At 43.7% G+C, this 19,264-nt stretch overlaps 3 protein-coding genes across 4 annotated transcripts in view; 2 read left to right on the top strand and 1 right to left on the bottom strand.

Moving 5' to 3' along the window:
- The first annotated feature begins 120 nt into the window (after window positions 1–120).
- stoml1 (stomatin (EPB72)-like 1) lies at window positions 121–6,308 on the top strand. The gene is made up of 7 exons (XM_088641670.1): window positions 121–447; window positions 971–1,077; window positions 1,471–1,620; window positions 2,108–2,311; window positions 3,612–3,828; window positions 4,306–4,503; window positions 5,097–6,308. The coding sequence occupies exons 1-7, from the start codon at window positions 282–284 to the stop codon at window positions 5,330–5,332; spliced, it is 1,278 nt and encodes a 425-aa protein (XP_088497796.1). The 5' UTR covers window positions 121–281; the 3' UTR covers window positions 5,333–6,308.
- A 138-nt stretch (window positions 6,309–6,446) lies between these two features.
- LOC148659444 (cholesterol side-chain cleavage enzyme, mitochondrial-like) lies at window positions 6,447–14,777 on the top strand. The gene is made up of 9 exons (XM_088641669.1): window positions 6,447–8,204; window positions 9,584–9,739; window positions 10,444–10,643; window positions 11,417–11,620; window positions 11,961–12,121; window positions 12,342–12,508; window positions 13,311–13,389; window positions 13,855–14,046; window positions 14,398–14,777. Exons 1-9 carry the CDS (start codon window positions 7,900–7,902, stop codon window positions 14,518–14,520), a joined length of 1,587 nt encoding a protein of 528 aa, XP_088497795.1. The 5' UTR covers window positions 6,447–7,899; the 3' UTR covers window positions 14,521–14,777.
- A 649-nt stretch (window positions 14,778–15,426) lies between these two features.
- The window catches only part of ccdc33 (coiled-coil domain containing 33), a 97,502-nt gene continuing 93,664 nt past the window's right edge, over window positions 15,427–19,264 (bottom strand). The window contains exons 19-24 of one of the 2 annotated variants that reach the window (XM_088641667.1): window positions 19,115–19,246; window positions 18,597–18,681; window positions 17,850–17,980; window positions 17,154–17,243; window positions 16,473–16,589; window positions 15,427–15,607 (exon numbers count right to left, since the gene is read on the bottom strand). In XM_088641667.1, coding sequence (XP_088497793.1) covers window positions 15,545–15,607; window positions 16,473–16,589; window positions 17,154–17,243; window positions 17,850–17,980; window positions 18,597–18,681; window positions 19,115–19,246 — 618 coding nt within the window. In that variant the 3' untranslated portion in view covers window positions 15,427–15,544. The remainder of the gene's footprint in view (window positions 15,608–16,472; window positions 16,590–17,153; window positions 17,244–17,849; window positions 17,981–18,596; window positions 18,682–19,114; window positions 19,247–19,264) is intronic. The other variant, XM_088641668.1, reaches the window with a different exon arrangement.

Raw genomic sequence — 19,264 nt, 5'->3', positions numbered from 1 at the left:
TAAAGTTTTTCTTGAAATCATTAGGCATCCAGTCCAGCTGAGGGAGCCCTTGGTAAGCGAGGGGGAGACGTAAGGGCCTCCCGTAGTTGCGCTCTCTTCTTTCTGAGCGTAGTGGAGAGTCAGAATAAATAAGAAGGAAGGCGGGGTTGTGTCTAAGGCAGCGAGAAAACACAAATGGGTAGCGACGCCGCTTTTCCCATTTCTGTTTTAACTTCTAAAAAAGGGGGCTAGTCACGCTGATCACTGAGGGACACCGCGATAACGCCAGCCCGACCAGGACAATGTTTGGCAGGCCTTCGGGATACGAGTACCGTGCTCTGCCGCAGAAGGACGCGGTGTTGCAGTCCAGTCCCGGTCTCTACGTTTCTGCTGAGAGCATTGTCCAGTGTAGCCACGCAGGGAGCTCTTTCGACTATGTCCCCAGAATCTCAGAGAACGACTTTACAGGTGATAACCGTACTTAAATAGAGAGGTGATTTATCCTGAATTCCAGTTTCACATGACAGCCAGCTAAAAATACAAAGTGCTGAGTAGTAGCTCATCACAGAAACATCTTCCATCAATACCCATCGACAGTTCTCCGCTAGATCCTTTCTCTGAGGAATGTAGGTGACGCGGTTATAGTGGTTCTAACGTAGTGCGGAAAATTACTGTCTAGTCTACGCAATAACACAACGAGATATTAAACGCCAGCCTTCATCATTTATGTTCGTTTCGCCCTAAATGAAAGTAATGTTTATTACTGGAAGGTTTGTATAATATACCCGAGTCTTCTCTCTGCCAGATCATACTGAGATAATCCGTTTTCTAAAAACAAAATTGTAGAGGGGAGAGCTGCCAAAGAAGAAACGCGCGTTAATTTCACGCTGATAATTTAAATCTTGATTTCCTTTTTACATCTTGTTCTGATGAAGCAGTACTTGTTGTGATTCATTTTGACGTCAGTCCCCTGTCTTTGTCCCTGGATCAGACAGGTCGCAGAGCTGGCTTTCTTGGGTGTGCCACCTGATTGTCACTTTCCTGGTTTTTGTCTTTACCGTGGTCACATTCCCTGTGTCGGCTTGGTTTGTTCTCAAGGTAAGGCGGCTTTTTTGCTTTACATTCTACAACAGTGATCTGCTACAAAACTGTACCGGCCTGCAGAACCGTTTTCCTGTTCTGAGCCAATTTGTGTCATGATGTAATTTCTGAAAAAAATATTACACTATGACACAGTCTGAGTTAAGAGTGGGATAAACACCCAAACATCAAAATTTGGCCAGGGTGCCAGGTAACACCCGTATTGTTTTTGTGAAACTCCCAGGGATTTTTATTGACCACAGTGAGTCAGGACCTCGGTTTTACGTCTCATCCGATGGAGAGCACGTTTTTTACAATATAGTGTCCAAACGAGATGGGTACTGGGAGCTGGTTTGCTGTTCCTTTCTTTTTCAAGCAGGTGGACCTCAATGGGCCTGTTTCTCCCGACAGGTGGTTCCCAATTACGAGAGGATTGTTGCGTTCCGCCTGGGGCGGGTTCGCCCCCCTAAAGGGCCTGGAGTGGTCTTGGTCCTGCCCTTCATTGAGCAGTGGCAGAGGGTTGACCTGCGGACCAGAGCTTTCAACATCCCACCCTGCCAGGTACACACTCCCTCCCCGATCCGAGCACAGCCAGGGAGACGTAGCTCCTGGCATGGCTTCGTTAGTCTGGCTCTCTGCTCGGCTTATCTCCAAAAGATAACAAGCTACGAAGTACGAAGAGGTAATGAAATTAGAGATGAATTGCTGTAAACATGGGTGGCACAGTGGTTGGCACTCAAGCCTCGTAGTGCTGGGGCCCTGGGTTCAAATACAGACCTGGGACGCTATCTGTGTGGAGCTTGCATGTTCTTCCAACGTTCACATGGGTTTTGTCCCATTGGAGGGAAGGTTAATTGGCTTCTGGGGAAACTGGCCCTAGGTGTTAGTGTGTGTGCGTCTGTGAGGGTGTGCCTGCCCTGCACTGAGGTACAAGGTGTACCCTGCCTTGTGCACATTGCTTGCAGCGCTGCCAACTTGTGCCGATAGCTGTGTCTGCCTGCAAGCTACAGTAAGGGGCTCCTGCCGCTGGTCGCCTCTCTCGTACCAGGTGACCACCAAAGACGGGGGGCTGGTGTCCGTCGGAGCCGACATCCAGTTCCGGATCTGGAATCCGGTGATGTCCGTGGTGGCAGTGCAGGACTTGAACGCCTCCACGCGGCTGACGGCCCGGAACTCCATGACCCACCGCCTCCTCAAGAAGACCGTGCAGGAGATCCAGCTGGGAAGAACCCGACTGGGCGAGGATCTGCAGGTAGCCGCACGTTCTGTACTTTAATCAGCCACTGTGATAAGCGGTGCTGCTGTGTGCTTCCACATTGAATTGAGAACGTTTTACTCCCCCTTCACAGTAGCTCTTCCGTTTCTCAGGTAAATCATAGTGGTTATCGTCTTTTTTGGCTCCTTTACACACCTTCCTTTCTTACTCTGCCCCAGTCTTCTGTACCATCCTCCAATTCACGGTACAGTACAGTACTTGTATCACACTGAACCTCCCAAAAGCCACCACTGACTCAAGGCATTTCAGTTTGCTGCTGTCAATGACGGGAACAATTTCCAGAGTGAGCTGAAACTGGCCCCCTTCAAATATGAGGTGTTCTTGGTTAAATGATTGTCTTTTCTGCATGATACTTGCAGCTGGTAAAGCTATTGTGCCCTGGTGTTGTCCTTTACTTTTTACTGACTATTCTTATTCTGTTGCTGCTGTGTCTTCTGTGCCACAGGGGTGTCAGCCTGTTGGCCAGGCTGTAACTGTAAACAGCACATTTGTTCTTAGTTGGCATATCTGTTTTTTTTATTTGTCTGATACGTTTGATTAAAAGACGTTTAATATTTCTGCATGACAGCAGTCCCGCAACATAACTCAAAATCAACCATAAATTACTTGCAGGAATGAAAGACTAAGGATTTACAAGGGCCTTCATGGTCCCCAGACTTGAATATTATCGAACTTCTGTGGGGAGATCTGAAACATGAAGTGCGTGCAAGAAGACCGAAGAATATGTCTGAGCTAGAAGAGTTCTGCAAGGAAGAGTTGGGAAAAAATCCAAAAGCAAGAACAGAACGCTCTAATCTGGCTGCAGGATATGTTTGGAAGCTGCGATTTCTGCTAATGGAGGTGTTACTAAGAACTGGTTGTACTTAAGGAAGCCCAAACGTTTGCATGTGCCAAGTTCACTGTTTTGTTATTTTGAATATTTACCAAACTGTACACAAATGCCAATGGTGCATTCAAATTTGTAAAAAAAGATGTTATGCCCTGACTCTCTGTGGACATTAAAAAATCCCAGGGTGTTTCTGGAAAAGAGTAGGGCTGTTACCATGGTGTCCTGGCCAAATTTCCCCCTGGCCTTTACCCATCATGGCCTCCTAATAATCTCTATCTCTGAATTGGCTTCATTACTCTCCTCCCCACTGAGAGCTGATGTGTGGGGACTTTGGCTGTAAGGAGGAATACTACTACTACAAATGATTATTATTGTTATCATCATCAAAGCCGTCACTTTTCCTTGCTGTGCCACATAGAGACCTCCCTCGCTCCTCCTGTGTTGCAGGTAGACATTAATGAGAAGACGCGGCCCTGGGGGCTGGAGGTGCACCGCGTGGAGCTGACTGTGGAGTCTGTGTTGAAGACCCCTGAGAACTCGCCTCTGGGACCCCTGGTCCTGCCCCCCTCTGTGCCGGGACTGGAAGGGCTGACGGGCCCCATTCAGCAGCTGGCTATGCATTTTCTTGGCAGCAGTGGAGTGTCCATGCCCTCTCACAGCAAAGGTCATTGAATGCTTCTCTATGTTTCTCTCAGCATTTCAGGTTTTGGTTTTGTTTTCTACCTCTGTTACGTTCTTGACTGAAATGCAGAGGTTGGGGTCTCTGAATGAAATATAATTCTAATGCATTTGGGAGAAAGGCGGGGGGCAGAGAGGACACCTTTTAATCTCATTGTATTGTCATGTCTAGCGACCTGTCATGTTGGTGTACCAGAAGGTTAATGAAATACTTCCAGTCTAAAGCAGGGGAAGCTGGCTGACCAGTTTTGGCTGACTCGTGTGCAAATAAACATAAAGTCAGTGTACCTGTACAAACCAGTTTTTATGAAGCATTGGCCCATATGATTTTAAAAAAACCTATTTATGTAAAAAACTGCCTAACTTGATTCCAATCTGTCTACCACTCAGGCCACATTGTTTTCAAGTTCCATTTTTGTAAAAGAGATCTCTGGGGCAGTAAGTCATCTCTGTCATCCTACAGGAGACACAGTTAGCTTTGTGGATGAGAAGAGACCTGTTGTTCCTGCCAGAGAAAAGCATTGCAGCGCTGATGAGCTGCTGGCTACTGTGAAAAGTCTTCTTTCCGAGAGGCTTGTCAGCCAGGTTGGGGCCTGTTTCCAGTTCAACATCCGTCTGCGTGATGGGCTGGAGACGTGCTATTTTGTTGATCTGAGTAAAGGTGAGACTTCAGGTGCGAGACTGCAGAAACGTGCAGCTGCTCCCCAAAAACATCATGTGTTTTGCACAGTGAAGGGCAGCAAACACTTGAGGTTGTTGTTTTGAAATTCTTCAAAGTGAAGATTAACACTGAAAATAAAGAGCAGACAAAACCCTTACTTTTCCCTTCAGGGAAGATGTCAAGAACCTTCACAAACTTCCTAACATGGGGTTAGTTGTTCTCGGTCCTTGTTGACAGTTCTGATTGGTCCAGCTCTGTGTTTTGTTGTTTTGCTGGGGGTCTCCGGGAGGAAAGGTGAACGGTGATGTTTCCTAACTCTGCAAAAGCAAGACATGCTATAATGTGATTGTTTTTACAGTATTGAAGGGAATATTTCTTAGCTTACATGGCTCAGTGCGTCTCTCCCAATAAAGGCACTTGCCTGAGTACAGGTTGAGCTCCAGAGTCTTGGGTTCGACTCCGGATCATCTCACTAGTCAGCAGTCACCCCCAGGCAGCAACACACAATGGCCACTGAGTTTAGGGCTGGGATTTGTCAGCTAGGAATTTTCACATAAGGAGTCATTGCCTTTGTCCTCCTGCTTGTTGTCCAGGTTCAGGCCGGGCTGGAGCAGGCGTTCCCGATCGGATTCCTGATATCGTTCTGCAGATGAGTGAGGAGGACCTGTTGGCAATGTTCGAGGGCAGCCTGCGCCCTTTCGCTGCCTACACTAGCGGCAGGCTGGCAGTTCAGGGGGACTTGAAAGTGGCCATGAAGCTGGAGGAAGTCATTAAGGAGATGAGACAACAGGAAAGGAAAAGAGAAACCCCAAACCTTCCCTTGTCTTGACCACCAAGTAAAACTTGTACAGCTTTGTGAAGTGCAAGGCAGCTTATTAGTAATCTCCACTGTTTTTAAAATATAACTACATAGAAAAAGAAATTACCATTGTCAGCAAAACAAAAATCCAAGCAAGAGAGAAAGGGTAGAGTCTGGATCTGTGGATTAGACCAAGCATATTATTATGTGATCATAGTTTTAAAGTAGTTATATTTATTTTTTTTTAACTCACAAGATAGTATGTAATGGGTGACAATTTTTGCTTGATGAGGAGGCACAGTTTCGTTCGACTGCCTTATTGTTATTGTTTTCAGTTGTACCGTAGTTTTAGAATAGGACTGACACCTGCAGTTAGAATAAAGCGGGTAAAAAAAGATTACTTGAAGCATCAGCTAAATGTTTTCGATGCATTTCCTCTGATGTTTTCTGATTATGCTATAAAGATGCTTTTGTTTAATGGCTGCAACTATTGAGGGTGTTAAGACTTGTGTGGCTGCCAGTCAGCTGCCTGCTGTGACAACGCACTCTGGCATGAGATCAGTTCTACCCCAGCTGCGAGCGATTAGCCAAACCACCTGTGTCGTGCAGAGGTGTACATTAAAGACCACGTACTACATTACATTTGCAGTAATCTGGGCTCAGCCTTAGAGTTTCATTCCCTAAGACGTCTGGATTCTGATCTCGTCTCTGGCAATTTCTCGGTTCCGATCTTGCGTTTCTTGTTTGTTTGCTCGCTCCGTCTGCGTTTGGGATCTTTCCACAGCCCAGGGGTCCTGCTTCACACGGGTACGAGCACTGTCATTGCAGCTTTGCTTTTTTTATTTTGCCTTTTCAAATAATTTTAATTTAATTCAGTAATGTTGACTCTTTCAATGTTTTCTGTGAAATTATGATGAAGTATACGTTTTTAAAATGTTTAACATACACTGTAATAATCTTTAATTTGTGCAAGACTGTATTATAGTAAATGTTTTTAAAGCCTCTAGGTATTGTATAATTCTGCTACTATTCATTTGAGTTTCTTGTATCAGTGAGATTCTTGTACATTAGATTATTCATATGGTACATCATTGCGTGTATTATGCCTGGAATATTTCTAATTCTTTAAAACTATCCCCTGTCCTTTTAGAAGATAAAGACATTTTAGAATTTATGTTTTGATCCATATGGAATACCTGCATATATATAGATCCTCTCGCATTTACGTACAGCTTATAAAATCCTGTTGAATATAAGGGATAACATTGCTACATAACTGTCTCAAACTCTGCATTTGAAGAGCTTAATTCAAATTGTGTGCAAATGTTTAGGCACCCCTGGTTAAATTGTGCTTCAATGAATATCAGAAGATGACACAACATCTACAGGGTACAAAGTTAAACACAAGATCTTTCTGTAAATTGTCATGCAAAATTACTGTTTATTTGCAGATGTTAACAGATTGGGAAAAAAAAAGTGAATATGGCATGCGAAAAAATTTGGGCAACTTTCCTGTTGATTCATTACTACTTTTTTCATTTGTGTTTTTCAAAAGCCCCAAACTGACTTTAGGCTTTACGTGAAGTCATGTGAAGACGGTGTTCAGCAAATACTCTGAGGTTGTGATTGTTGTTCTGCCTTCTTTCAACAACAGTGGGTTTCTCTAAGCAGCTGTCCGAGGACTTTAAACATATAGTTCACTCTTACAAAGCAGGAGAAGCCTATGAAGACCATTGAATGCTTCCAGCTTGCAATTTCAACTGTCAGAAACATCATTAAGAAATGGAAGTTAAAGGGAGAAGACCTAAGAATATGTCTGAGCTAGAAGAGTTCTGCAAGGAAGAGTTGGGGAAAAAATCCAAAAGCAAGAACAGAACGCTCTAATCTGGCTGCAGGATATGTTTGGAAGCTGCGATTTCTGCCAATGGAGGTGTTACTAAGAACTGGTTGTACTTAGGGAGCCCAAACGTTTGCATGTGCCAAGTTCACAGAGGTCGTGTCAACTTCTTTTTTACTTTGAGATTCAGTGAAATGCAACTTGACTGGGAGTGTCTACTTTTCCCACACAACGGTGTGGAGTCTACTGTATCCCACTTGAGCTATAAGTATAATTATTTAACTGTGATTAATACTTAAAACTTCTAACCGGGCTCTGCAGCGTACCTTTAAAGAAGTGAATGTTTGACTACGTACAAATAATTGTGATAACGGTTTCAATTGTCCACTCAGGTTGGAACAAAACCCAGAAGTTACGAAGGCCCTCTAGGAGCAGAATATGAGATCTCCTGGTCTAATGATATTTACCTCTTAAACCCTTATCATACAAGTGCAGTTGTTTAGAAAGACAACGTGGTTCATCTTCAAGGATTGCTCTGATCTGTGTATTGCCTGTCAGTACAGCAATTGGTGATATTTAACCCTAAAGAGACAAAGTTACTCCAGGACCATTCTGATTAGAATAAGAGGAATAGAAGGGGTTAAATCCTAAATATTTGACTGTCTTTGGAAGGCCTTGAAGCTTGAACCGTGAGGGCAGTATATAAACAGCCCACATCTATTGAGCCATAGTAGTCCCAGTAATAAGAAGATAGAGCCTGATGATGAGGGTGAAGCCCTGCTTGCGCTGTGTAGCTTCCCCCAGCCTTGCTGTCATCAGAGCTGCAGGTGCAGAGTGTAACAAGCGCAGAGCACCTTTTTACAGAAGGTGCTACAGTGCCAGTATGGCCATATCTACACAGCCCACCTCTCCAGAGCTGCACAAGAAAGTCAAACCCTTTAGTGAGATTCCTGGAAACTGGAAGAATGGATTGGTTAACTTGTACAACTTCTGGAAGTTAGATGGATTTAAGAACATTCACGGAATTATGCTTAACAATTTTAACACATTTGGACCTATTTACAGGTAAGTGGCATTTCTATTTTGAAACAAAATTTCGTATTCATTTGTATTGATTCTGTAAGAAGTAAGAACTCTATATATCGAGTGCTGAAGGGTAGTTGATTTTAAGAGAAAAAGTATAAAAAAAAACCCCACTGTAATGAGTTACAGTACTGTACTTCAACATCTAGTACAAGTCCCATCTTGCAATGTAATAAACAGCTACTCATCACGTCCCTGATGAGGTGTTGCAATGCTCTCTCTTAGTTATGTAAAGATCAGCCTGACGCACAGAATCTTGTTTCACATTTTAGGGTTAAAAAGAGATGAACAACTGATTTGTTTTTAAATCTTACTTGAACCAGAGTTATGCATTGTAATTATAAAAAGGTGTATTTTCTTAATTCTTAACTAAATTAGTTTACTCGCTTCTTAAATCCTTCTTTTAAAAGCTGATTCTTTTTCTGTGGTAACATTTCCATTTCTTGATCACGTTTGAAACAGTTCTGGGTTGGGTTTCCCGAAAGCATCGTAGCGCTAAGAACATCGTGAACTCGATTTTCAGATCGATCGTTTATTTACGAGAACCCCAATCCGTTCCAATACATTTCATTTAAAAAAATAAAAAAATGCGAAGATTTATACTTGACAAGATGATAGTCACGCACGCAGTCAATCTTGGTGTTCTTTTACGGCGTGTCAGTCATTTATTTTATTTTCTCTTAGAAAATCTGTAAATTTAGAAATTTAGAAGCTTTCGCTTCATTGGTTAACTTGTGATGTCATGTTTACTTCATATTCCTTTTCACAACTTTATTTCAGCCCACTGATGGACCAAAAACGACACCATATAATGAAAGTATTATTAATCGAATTGTGATGCTTTTTGCTAAGCGACTTCAGAGGCGGGGTTAACAAGTACTTTATACTCGCTCGTAAAATGACCGATTAAGAGGGGATTGGGGAATCACTCGAAAAAGTAGCACGTACGTGACGTACAAAACTTGACGTACATTATCAAGTTGCTCGTTAACCTCTACGATTAATCGTTTTCGGTAAACACCCCCCCTGTTACACAGTACACAGTTCTTACAGGGAGAAATGACCATGATATCTGTAGAGCAACACAATTCCAAATCATAGGAGTCATAGCCTGATAGTTAAAAATATTTTAAAAATGTAGGCCAGGTAAAACTGTAACCCCGATAAATGGCAGATTCTATGAGCCGGGCCAGCCCTGAAAAAGATAACTGACCTCTGAAAATATTTGCCTGATAACATTACCACTTTGCAATTATTACATGACACCTTTAGATCAGTTTTTATGTTTCAATTTGTAGATGTCTACAGTGTTGAAACTACGCCTGATATTGACTCCTAATACTTTTTTTTCTTTTTTTTAGGGAGAAAATTGGTTACTATGAAAGTGTGAATATAATTAACCCAGAGGATGCTGCCATCTTGTTTAAAGCAGAGGGCCACTACCCCAAAAGACTGAAGATGGAACCTTGGACCTCATACAGAGATTACAGGAACCACAGATATGGAGTCCTGCTCAAGTAATGAGATGCCTTTTCTTCTGGCATTGTAATTCGAACACTGCTTTTTTGCTCATTACATTTCTGTGTTGCAGTCAAAACCTTGGAGGTTCAAAGTGCCCTCAAAGTCTGAATGAATTTTATTTCTTCTGCAATACAGTTCGTGTCTGGTGATTAAGGGCCCAGTGCAAATGAAACTCAGCAGACTGAGGACACCTGTTTCTGCTGATTTTCATTCTAACTATGCCTTTAAAAACTGATGCTAACTGGTACTTGTAAATCATCTTAGTTCTTTTTAGTTGTTTTGTCATCTTTTTTTCTGCACTGAGGTCCTAATTCCAAACGTATCCTAGTTAGAGTACATTATGTCTCATGAGCTTGGCGATTATGAATTTGCTCTTTATTCCAACTAAAAAGCTTGTCGATAGGTTAACAGACACAGGTGGGAACGCCAATGAATCAGCTAATTCCTACAGTCCTGCCAGCTGGTCACCTTTCAGCCAACACAGGTCTTCAAAACACATACTGTATTTTAAAAGGCGAAAAGCAAATTTCAAGACGGGTCTCAGATTGAAAAAAAAGTGAAACGATGAACACTGCGGCTTATTTATTTAGAAAATGTCAAGTGCACAAGGAAAAAAAAGAAGAAGAAAATAATTTCAAGGCAGCAAAATATACAAATAACAGCAAAGTGTGAAAAACGCTCTTTTCTTCTTCTTTCTCAGGGACGGGGAAGACTGGCGCTCCCATCGAGTGATCCTCAACAAAGAGGTGATCGCCCCCCAGGTGCTGGGGAATTTCGTGCCCTTGCTGGACGAGGTCGGCCAGGACTTCGTGGCCCGGGTTCACAAAAAGATTGAGAGAAGCAGCACGGGCCAGTGGACAGTGGACCTCTCCCACGAGCTCTTCAAATTCGCCCTGGAATGTGAGGCTCTGAGGAATTATTGTACTGTAGCTTCGTTAGTGGGGGCCATTTATCTTGGTGTGTGGGCATGTGGGCCGGACAGAAAGAGACAAGTAAAGGCATATTCCATGCTGCACCGTGAGAAGTTTCCATGAAACTGTTCTCTTTTTTAGCATGGAATAAACCTTTACTTGTTCCTTTGCAGCCTGTGCATGCTGATGCAGCTACCCACCTGAACTACTGACAGAAAGAGTATGTCAGAGGTGCACAGGAATACGAATTAGGAATCTGTGTTTACCAACAAATCCAGAAATTGGTCTATACTGTCTCTTGATGTGTTACTGTAACATTTGACATTAATGCAGTTATAGCTGCACAAGCCCACAAAACAGTAAGTTATGTTCCCAGCACTCCCTATTATCCCAGATTTTCATACTGTACTTCCTAAAAGTACACATTTAATCACTTTGACAGAGGGATGGGAAGGTCTGATACTCTAGTCAGGATCAGAAAGCACTCAATCAGAACAAGATTATCAACACCCGAGGAAGTAATTGATATGTGAGATCATATATAGTGAAATGGAACATGCCTAATATTTACTGTAGGACCATACTTCACAAATTCAACTAAAAATGGAAAGGGTGTATAGCCTCTCCACTTGTTGAGCTAGTGCCTCACTGATATTCCCATGATAAGGCACTCTAGTGTGTTTCCCAGGCCAGGCCTGCCTCTTCCCTCTACCGTGAGTGTCTTGCGGTGATGGCTCTCTCCCCCTCTCCCCCGTGTCCCAGCGGTGAGCTCGGTGCTGTATGGGGAACGGCTGGGGCTGCTGCACGACTACATCGACCCCGAGGCGCAGCACTTCATCGACTGCATCTCTCGCATGTTCAAGACCACCTCCCCCATGCTGTACATCCCCCCCGGCCTGCTGCGCAGACTGGGCTCCCAGGTGTGGAAAGAGCACGTGGAGGCCTGGGACGGCATCTTCGGACAAGGTCAGAGCCGGCTGAGCCGACACCTGGTCTGGGCCGGTTTAACGAAGGACAGACCACTTCACAGGGTGCCACGCTATCCACCTGCTGAACTGATGAAAACATATAAGGCTTCTCTTCACGTTTAACCATATCTGAACTCCCTAGCATTGTTTAAACTAACGAAAATATACACACTTCATGCAATATGCATTAACTGGGATCGTATTGGTGTAAGAAGCTGGAGCATAATTCAAAATGACACTAGCAGTACAAGTCCTATTGCTATAGCTATGTGAATGCAAGGACAAAAGTTTCAATGGAATAACAGCCAAAACCTGACCCTTTATCTTGACCCCTCCAGCTGACCGCTGTATTCAGAATATCTACAGACAGCTGCGTCTGGCTCCCACCAACGACGGGAAGTACCCTGGAGTGCTGGCCAGTCTGCTGATGCTGGACAAGCTGTCCATCGAAGACATCAAGGCCAGCGTGACGGAGCTGATGGCGGGAGGGGTGGACACGGTAGCACCTTTGTTTACAGCACATTGTCCACACCCGACGGTCTCAGGCCTCGCGTACGCATTGTGAGGCAATCTTGTGGGGCTAAAATCAGTTACTGCAGCACATCTCCCTCTGCTTTGTACGGAAAATTTAACAGATGGTGAAATGATTTCTTTAGTTCAAATACTTAAAGACCATTCCATCAGATGTTAGTTTTCTTGTCGACTGTGCTGTGTTTCAGACGTCTATCACCCTGCTGTGGACCTTGTATGAGCTGGCCAGGCACCCTGGGCTGCAGGAGGAGCTGCGGGCAGAGATACAGGCCGCAAGGGCTTCTTCTGAGGGAGACATAACCCAAGTGCTAAAAGCGGTGCCTTTGATCAAAGGAGCTTTGAAGGAGACGTTGAGGTATAACAGACAGGAATGCAGCGTGTCCAAGAACCATGTTAAGGAAACAGCAGAAGTGTAGAGGCTGGATGAGAGAAACGAAAATTAATAATAATAATAATTTATAATAATTGCTTACACTTATATAGCGCTTTTCTGGACACTCCACTCAAAGCGCCTTACAGGTAATGGGGGATCCCCTCCATCACCACCAGTGTGCAGCCCCACCTGGATGATGCGACGGCAGCCATAGTGCGCCAGAACGCTCCCCACACATCAGCTATCAGTGGGGAGAGCAGAGTGATGAAGCCAGTTCATAGAGGGGGATTATTAGGAGGCCATGGTAAGGGCCAATGGGAAATTTGGCCAGGACGCCGGGGTTACACCCCTACTCTTTTCGAGAAGTGCCCTGGGATTTTTTATGACCACAGAGAGTCAGGACCTCGGTTTTACGTCTCATTCGAAGGACGGCGCCTGTTTACAGTACAGTGTCCCTGTCACTATACTGGGGCATTAGGACCCACACAGACCGCAGGGTGAGCGCCCCCTGCTGGCCCCACTAACACCTCTTCCAGCAGCAACCTTTGAAAATTGTGAGGGAAGTGCAGTGGAGAAAATTTCTGATCTACTTGCTGACTTTTAAGTTTGATCAGCTTTTGATTCTCTATGCTGTATTCATGATACCAAGTATCAAGCTTTTTTTTTTACCAATATATCAGGTTAAATAGACAAAATCACTTCATACATCCTTTAGGCGTTATTTACGTATATTGACATAAAGAATGACAGAAGAGAGGCTGACCTAGTGCACTCTCCCTCCCAGGCTGCATCCCGTTGCTGTGAGTTTGCAAAGATACATTACCAAAGACATTGTGATCCAGAACTACCACATCCCGTCGGGGGTAAGAAACAGTCTCCGTCGCATCCTTCCGTTTTCTGAAAGCAGGGTGCTGTGCTCCTGGTGTGATCCATCGTGTTTGGCCGCTGACTTGTTCACAACGAGACCACAGTCCAGTCCAGTGCATGACTAGGATTCTGCCTGACTGAAAACTTGCTATCGCTAAAGCTTATACTGGGTACGTGAACTAACATATAAGGCTAATCTTTAGTTTGAAAACATTAAAAAAGACCCAGCTCACTTCGATTAGAAAGCATGACGATTCAAATAAATTGATATCACATGCTTTTGAAACCATTTCTTTCAAAATAGTTTTGTGGAAAGTGGCTACCCATTTCCTTTGGTATTCAAAGCGCTGTCTCCCTGAAATTGCGCTCTCTTGTACAGTATTAGCGCATAGTCATGTTGTTTGAAAATGAAACCCCATGCTGGCATGAGAACTGCACTGAGCCCTGGTTGTTCTGTCCAGACACTGGTCCAGCTGGGGCTCTACGCTATGGGCCGCAGCCCCCACGTTTTCCCCCGGCCAGAGCAGTACCAGCCCTCCCGCTGGCTGAGGGGGGAGCACAGCTACTTCCGGAGTCTGGGTTTTGGGTTCGGGCCACGTCAGTGTTTAGGCCGCAGGATTGCCGAGACGGAGATGCAGCTGTTCCTCATACACGTGAGTCTCGGCTCCATCCTTAACTTGACTTGAATGAGGTAGTGCAGGAAATCACTTTTACCACTACAAGGAGTCCAGTTGCATGACTTGTTGCCCAGCTCTGTATCCCACCCCTATCAAGGTGGTTATGTTTAACTGGAAGATTCTGCCTCAAATGAAATTAGCCTTGCATGCATTAGATCCAGTGGCACCTTAGACAGTTAATTGAGGCAAAAAGCAGGCGATCAATTATGTTTGCACACAAGTTAAAGGAAATGCACTTATTTTTCAGAGCTCTGCGAGGCAGCTTTGCTGTCAGTTTAGACTCACACTTTACAGCTGTTGACTGGTTTCTGTCTCCTGTTATTGTAGATGCTTGAGAACTTTAAAATTGAAAAACAAAGGCAAGTGGATATCAGGAGCACCTTTGAGCTGATCCTGTTGCCTGAGAAGCCCATCGTTTTAACCCTGAGACCTCTACAGCAGAGAAAGTAATGAAGAATGAGGAGCTCCAAGTTCATTCTCCACAAACCTGTCCGCCCAGTTACAGTAAATAACACAAGGGAAACGATTTTGGATCATTGTGGTGCTCAGTAAAACATACAACACAGCTGCTTTGGAGCAGTAAATCAAACTCCTGCTACAGGACAACACCAGCCATTCATGGTGTGATATTCTGTTGCTAGTATTGTACATGATCTACAATATTTTATTAAAAAAGACCTGCCTTTGAGGAAGATACTTGAAAGAAATGGAATATGCTTTAAGATTTGTTGCCTCAATAAGTTTTCATCTTCCCAGATATAAAGGAATCAAGTGGCATGAATTGTTTAAGAATCTGTAAAATGTTTTTTCTTAGCTGTGTGTGGGGAGAGGGAAGACAGACCATGCAGACTGTGCCTTCTTATTATACTCAGTAATTATTGCCAATTTCTTCATAACCCATTCCATTGAATATTTTAGGCAGCAGGTCCTCAAAGACCTTGCAGAATGTGTTACAGACCACAAAGTACCAAAACTGCTTTGAGCTGTCCTTGTATGGTACACTGACCCTGAGTTGACTAACATTTTAACTCAAACAGTGGACAAGCAGATGTGAAGCTGCAATGCCAGAATACTTCAGGTGGGGAGCTGCGTCAGCATGCATAGTCTGCAAAGGCACAAGTAATAGGTTTATTCCATGCTGAAAAGAGAAGAGAGAAAAACACAAAGTTTTGGCTGTGAACCCGAAAACACAGCCGAAAAGACACCTGAAGAAGGCTTCACAGCCAAAACGTTGTGTTTTTCTCTCTTCTCTTTTCAGCATGGAATAAACCTATTACTTGTTCCCATGTCAGAATACTGTATGGGAGTGTGAGTAAAACAGTGAACTTTTCATTGATACTTGAATAATTAAGTCAATTGAAAAACAAATCCTAGATTTTTATTGAACGTAGGTAGAAATATGAATTTTTGTGGGGGGTTTGGGAAGTAAAAATAAAGATCTCAAAGGTGTCAGCTCAGGGGTTTTGAGGAATGGCTACGTCAGGGGGTCCAGCTTCCTGTGTCTGCTGGGGTTTGGCAAGGAGGTAGAGCCATGCTTCTGCAAAGAGAAACAGAGGGCACCTTCAGTACTGTAAAGAGAGTATAGCAATGGACATGAATTCAGGTTTGTCATGTTCATGATAAAGTGTACTAGTAGATGAAACAGAAGAATATGGATGGTTCACTTGGAACCATCAAAATCTCTCCCTTTTCCACCAGTCTACACTGTGATTCTTAACTAAGGTTCTTCTTTCTCTTCATTCCTGCTATATGCTATTTCAATATTTTAAGAGGTTATACGAACTTGTATTAATTTAAAGAAGAACTTTTATCTTCATCATTATAGGATGTCATGCCAGTCATTCACTTTTGGTCTTGAACCAGTGCCCCACTGGGCTTGAACCCATTAGAGCCACAGAACTAGACAGCAGGGTCTCTGCTGTTGCCCCATGTTGGCACCGCCAACTGAAAACTGAACAGCAGGACTTTTCCACCCTTCAGGTTTCAGGTTTTCTCCCAAGAACAAGCTGTCCAGGTTAACGAGTATCTCTTTGTTGTGCCTTAGAGACAACTGGTGCGTGTGTTTGATAGTATAAATTCTGTCATCCTATCTAGGCTGTCATCTTCCTGGTCAGATTCAGAAGTTCTGCCAACCTCACCAGGAATAAGTGGTTCACTAATGATGAACGGACTAAGTTAGGCTTAATATCAGCCTTAGGAAAACTTGTTTAAATTTGGAAATAAATAGTTACCTGAAATCCATTTTTTTCCCTTAAACTGCATGTTCTAACTGCATTTTAAGCAGAAGTATGGTCAGACAATCCCTCACAAAGCCCCTTTCTAGAGACTGAGGACACCTGAGGTCAACGAGACGGAAAAGGCAGGGAGCACAAGTGCAGCAGGAGCAGAGGGCCGGGGCTGACCAGGGGGAAGTCGTGCAGGATCATGGTGGACGTGCGAGCGAAGCCGTGGTCGTGCTCACTCAGGCGGGTCAGCAGGTCCTGCTTCTCTCGGCCCCACCACCGTGCGTTCTCCTCCAGCTTCGAGAGACACAAGCGTCAGAGAGGACAGCTCTAACCTGACCATTAACACTTCCTGTCCAGGAGGGGGGCAGGAAGAGAGAGACACAAGCGTCAGAGAGGACAGCTCTAACCTGACCATTAACACTTCCTGTCCAGGAGGGGGGCAGGAAGAGAGAGACACAAGCGTCAGAGAGGACAGCTCTAACCTGACCATTAACACTTCCTGTCCAGGAGGGGGGCAGGAAGAGAGAGACACAAGCGTCAGAGAGGACAGCTCTAACCTGACCATTAACACTTCCTGTCCAGGAGGGGGGCAGGAAGAGAGAGACACAAGCGTCAGAGAGGACAGCTCTAACCTGACCATTAACACTTCCTGTCCAGGAAGGGGGCAGGAAGAGAGAGACACAATCAGATAGAGGCTTCGGTAGCCGGCACATTTGCTTTTAACTTTTAATACCAATTCTATGAGGCATAACTTTTTAAAGTTTGTGATACTTCAAGATAAACGTCTTTCTGAATCCAATAATAGATTCTTATTATTACTAGTTATAATAAAGCATATTCATTAACGATGAGGCCTACCTGGCTCTCCAGCACTTGTATGCGGGCCTGAGCTTTTTCCAGGCGGGTCAGCAAACTCAACTTCTCATTGTCTGGGAATGGGTCCTGTGTCTGGATACAGGTGTCAAGTCAGATCAATTGAAAAAGAGATGTAACTATTTGAAGGTCTAGAATAAGAGATACAGTATATTGATAAAAGCTAAAAGCTAAAAGGATGGCTTGTACAGTGTAGGCATTTCCTTTGTAGCATGGATTCCTTGCAAGGGTATTTGAAGATGTTTTCAGTGCTTGCAGCAATTTTTCAAATAAATCTACTCTCAACTATCAGATGCTGAAGACAAGAAGCTCTGCATTTTTAGTTGATCATGAGTGGCACCTGGAATGCAGCTGTTCTTGACAGCTTATAATATTTACATTGGCAATATCGAGAAACACGTCCAGGACATTTTAGCAAAAGGCTTTATCTGATGTGTACATGCCAAACAAAGTTAAAATCCCCAAAAGAATGGCAACTGATACAGTGTATAAACAGAACAAAGAATGCAAAATAAAATGTGATTTTACAAATCCAGTTGTACACTGTACTTTTTAGAAGCATGGTATGTATTGTTGTTTATGTAGACAGGAGTTAGAAAATACTTCACCACAACTACAGTATTGAGACCGACGAGTAAATGAGCTGCAGTTCTCAGCCTGTCCATGGGACACCTGTATCACCTGTGCTGGCTGCTGTATCACGAGGGGTCCAGTCTGGTAGCGCAGTTTCTCCAGCTCCCCTCTGAGACGTGTGTTCTCTGCAGCCAGAGCAGACTCCATCTCTTTCCTTCTGTTGTCATCAACTGCTCCTTCTCTCAAGTAAAAAGAAGAATTGACAGTACTAAAAGAGCTTTAAATCAAGTAGGTTCAATAGACTTTAGCCCACTTCAGTCCCAAACGCAACTGAGCATTTTTAAAGATTTCTCCCAGTTGATAGTTCCCCATTTCACAAATCCCAGCCATGATTTCACTGACCTTTCTGTTTGCATCTTTTTATAGGGATTTCAGGGCTCCAACTCCCCCAAAAATATTTCCTTTAACCTGGATCACCCCTCCAATGATATATAAACCTCTCCATTCATTGACCGATTTCTCTTCCCCAGTTCTTCCTTTGTTTGGAAACTTTTTCTCACCTGTTCTGTGCTATGTTCCCCTGTGCTTTATATCCCTGCTTCCTCTCTCTCCCTCACAGTTGAAGAAGGCTCAGCTTTTTTTCTAGTTTTTGTGTGCGATTTAATGCTCACTTAAACTTTTTTTAAGTTTCTTAACAATCTTGATGTATCACAAAGTCCATGGGCAGGTGAACTGGTGTTTATCTAGTAATATTCTGGAGAGGAGGATATTTTGAAAATAGAAGGACTTTCTGGGGTGTTTTCCTTAATTAGTTTTCTGTTTAGATATCCTGTTTGTAAGTGTTATGAGCCCCACCTGATTGTTTAGTCATAGTGTTCCCTCGATCTCTTTTCTTCTCTTTCAGTTTATTGTCCAAAACCTTTTCCATTTTTTCTATCACCTGCAGCAAAGAAACATGACTTGATTTCCTATTTGCAGAGGAGGAAACATTGAGATATCTAACAAAATCTTTTTTTTTCTCCTGTGAACCATATTCCAAAATGGTTTGTAGAGCTTGACTAAGTGAGTATAAAAATAAATCATTTAAAGGAAGAATTTTTGCTGGAATTAGATTATATTTTTATAAGCATGAAGGAACCTCTCAAACCTGGGATTTCTCCCATGAATTAGTGTTCCACTGAACTGTAATATCAGTAAAGTTTTGTAGGAAACATATTGGTAGGAAACCTTCCACCACAGGTCATTGTGTGAGCTCTGGCCAACAGGAAAATACATGGCACCATATGACCATCTTACAAATGAGCAATGGAAGCACTCAGCTGGCCCAGTTTCCTGCCATGTCCAGTGTGGAGTGGAAATACAGAGAACTATACCTTCTCCTGCTGCCGCACTGTGGCCTCCAGGCTGTTCATCTTAGCCACCCGGGCCTGGTACTTCTGCAGTACAGCCTGCTGCTGCTGGTGGGCTCTCTGCAGTCTCAGCAGCTCCTTCTCAGAGTCATTCTTCTGTGAAGACAAAATCTG

This window comes from Lepisosteus platostomus, chromosome 7 (assembly GCF_059453375.1).
Source record: "Lepisosteus platostomus isolate fLepPlt1 chromosome 7, fLepPlt1.hap1, whole genome shotgun sequence".
Lineage (NCBI taxonomy): Eukaryota > Metazoa > Chordata > Actinopteri > Semionotiformes > Lepisosteidae > Lepisosteus > Lepisosteus platostomus.
This window is presented reverse-complemented; position numbering and strand designations above follow the sequence as displayed.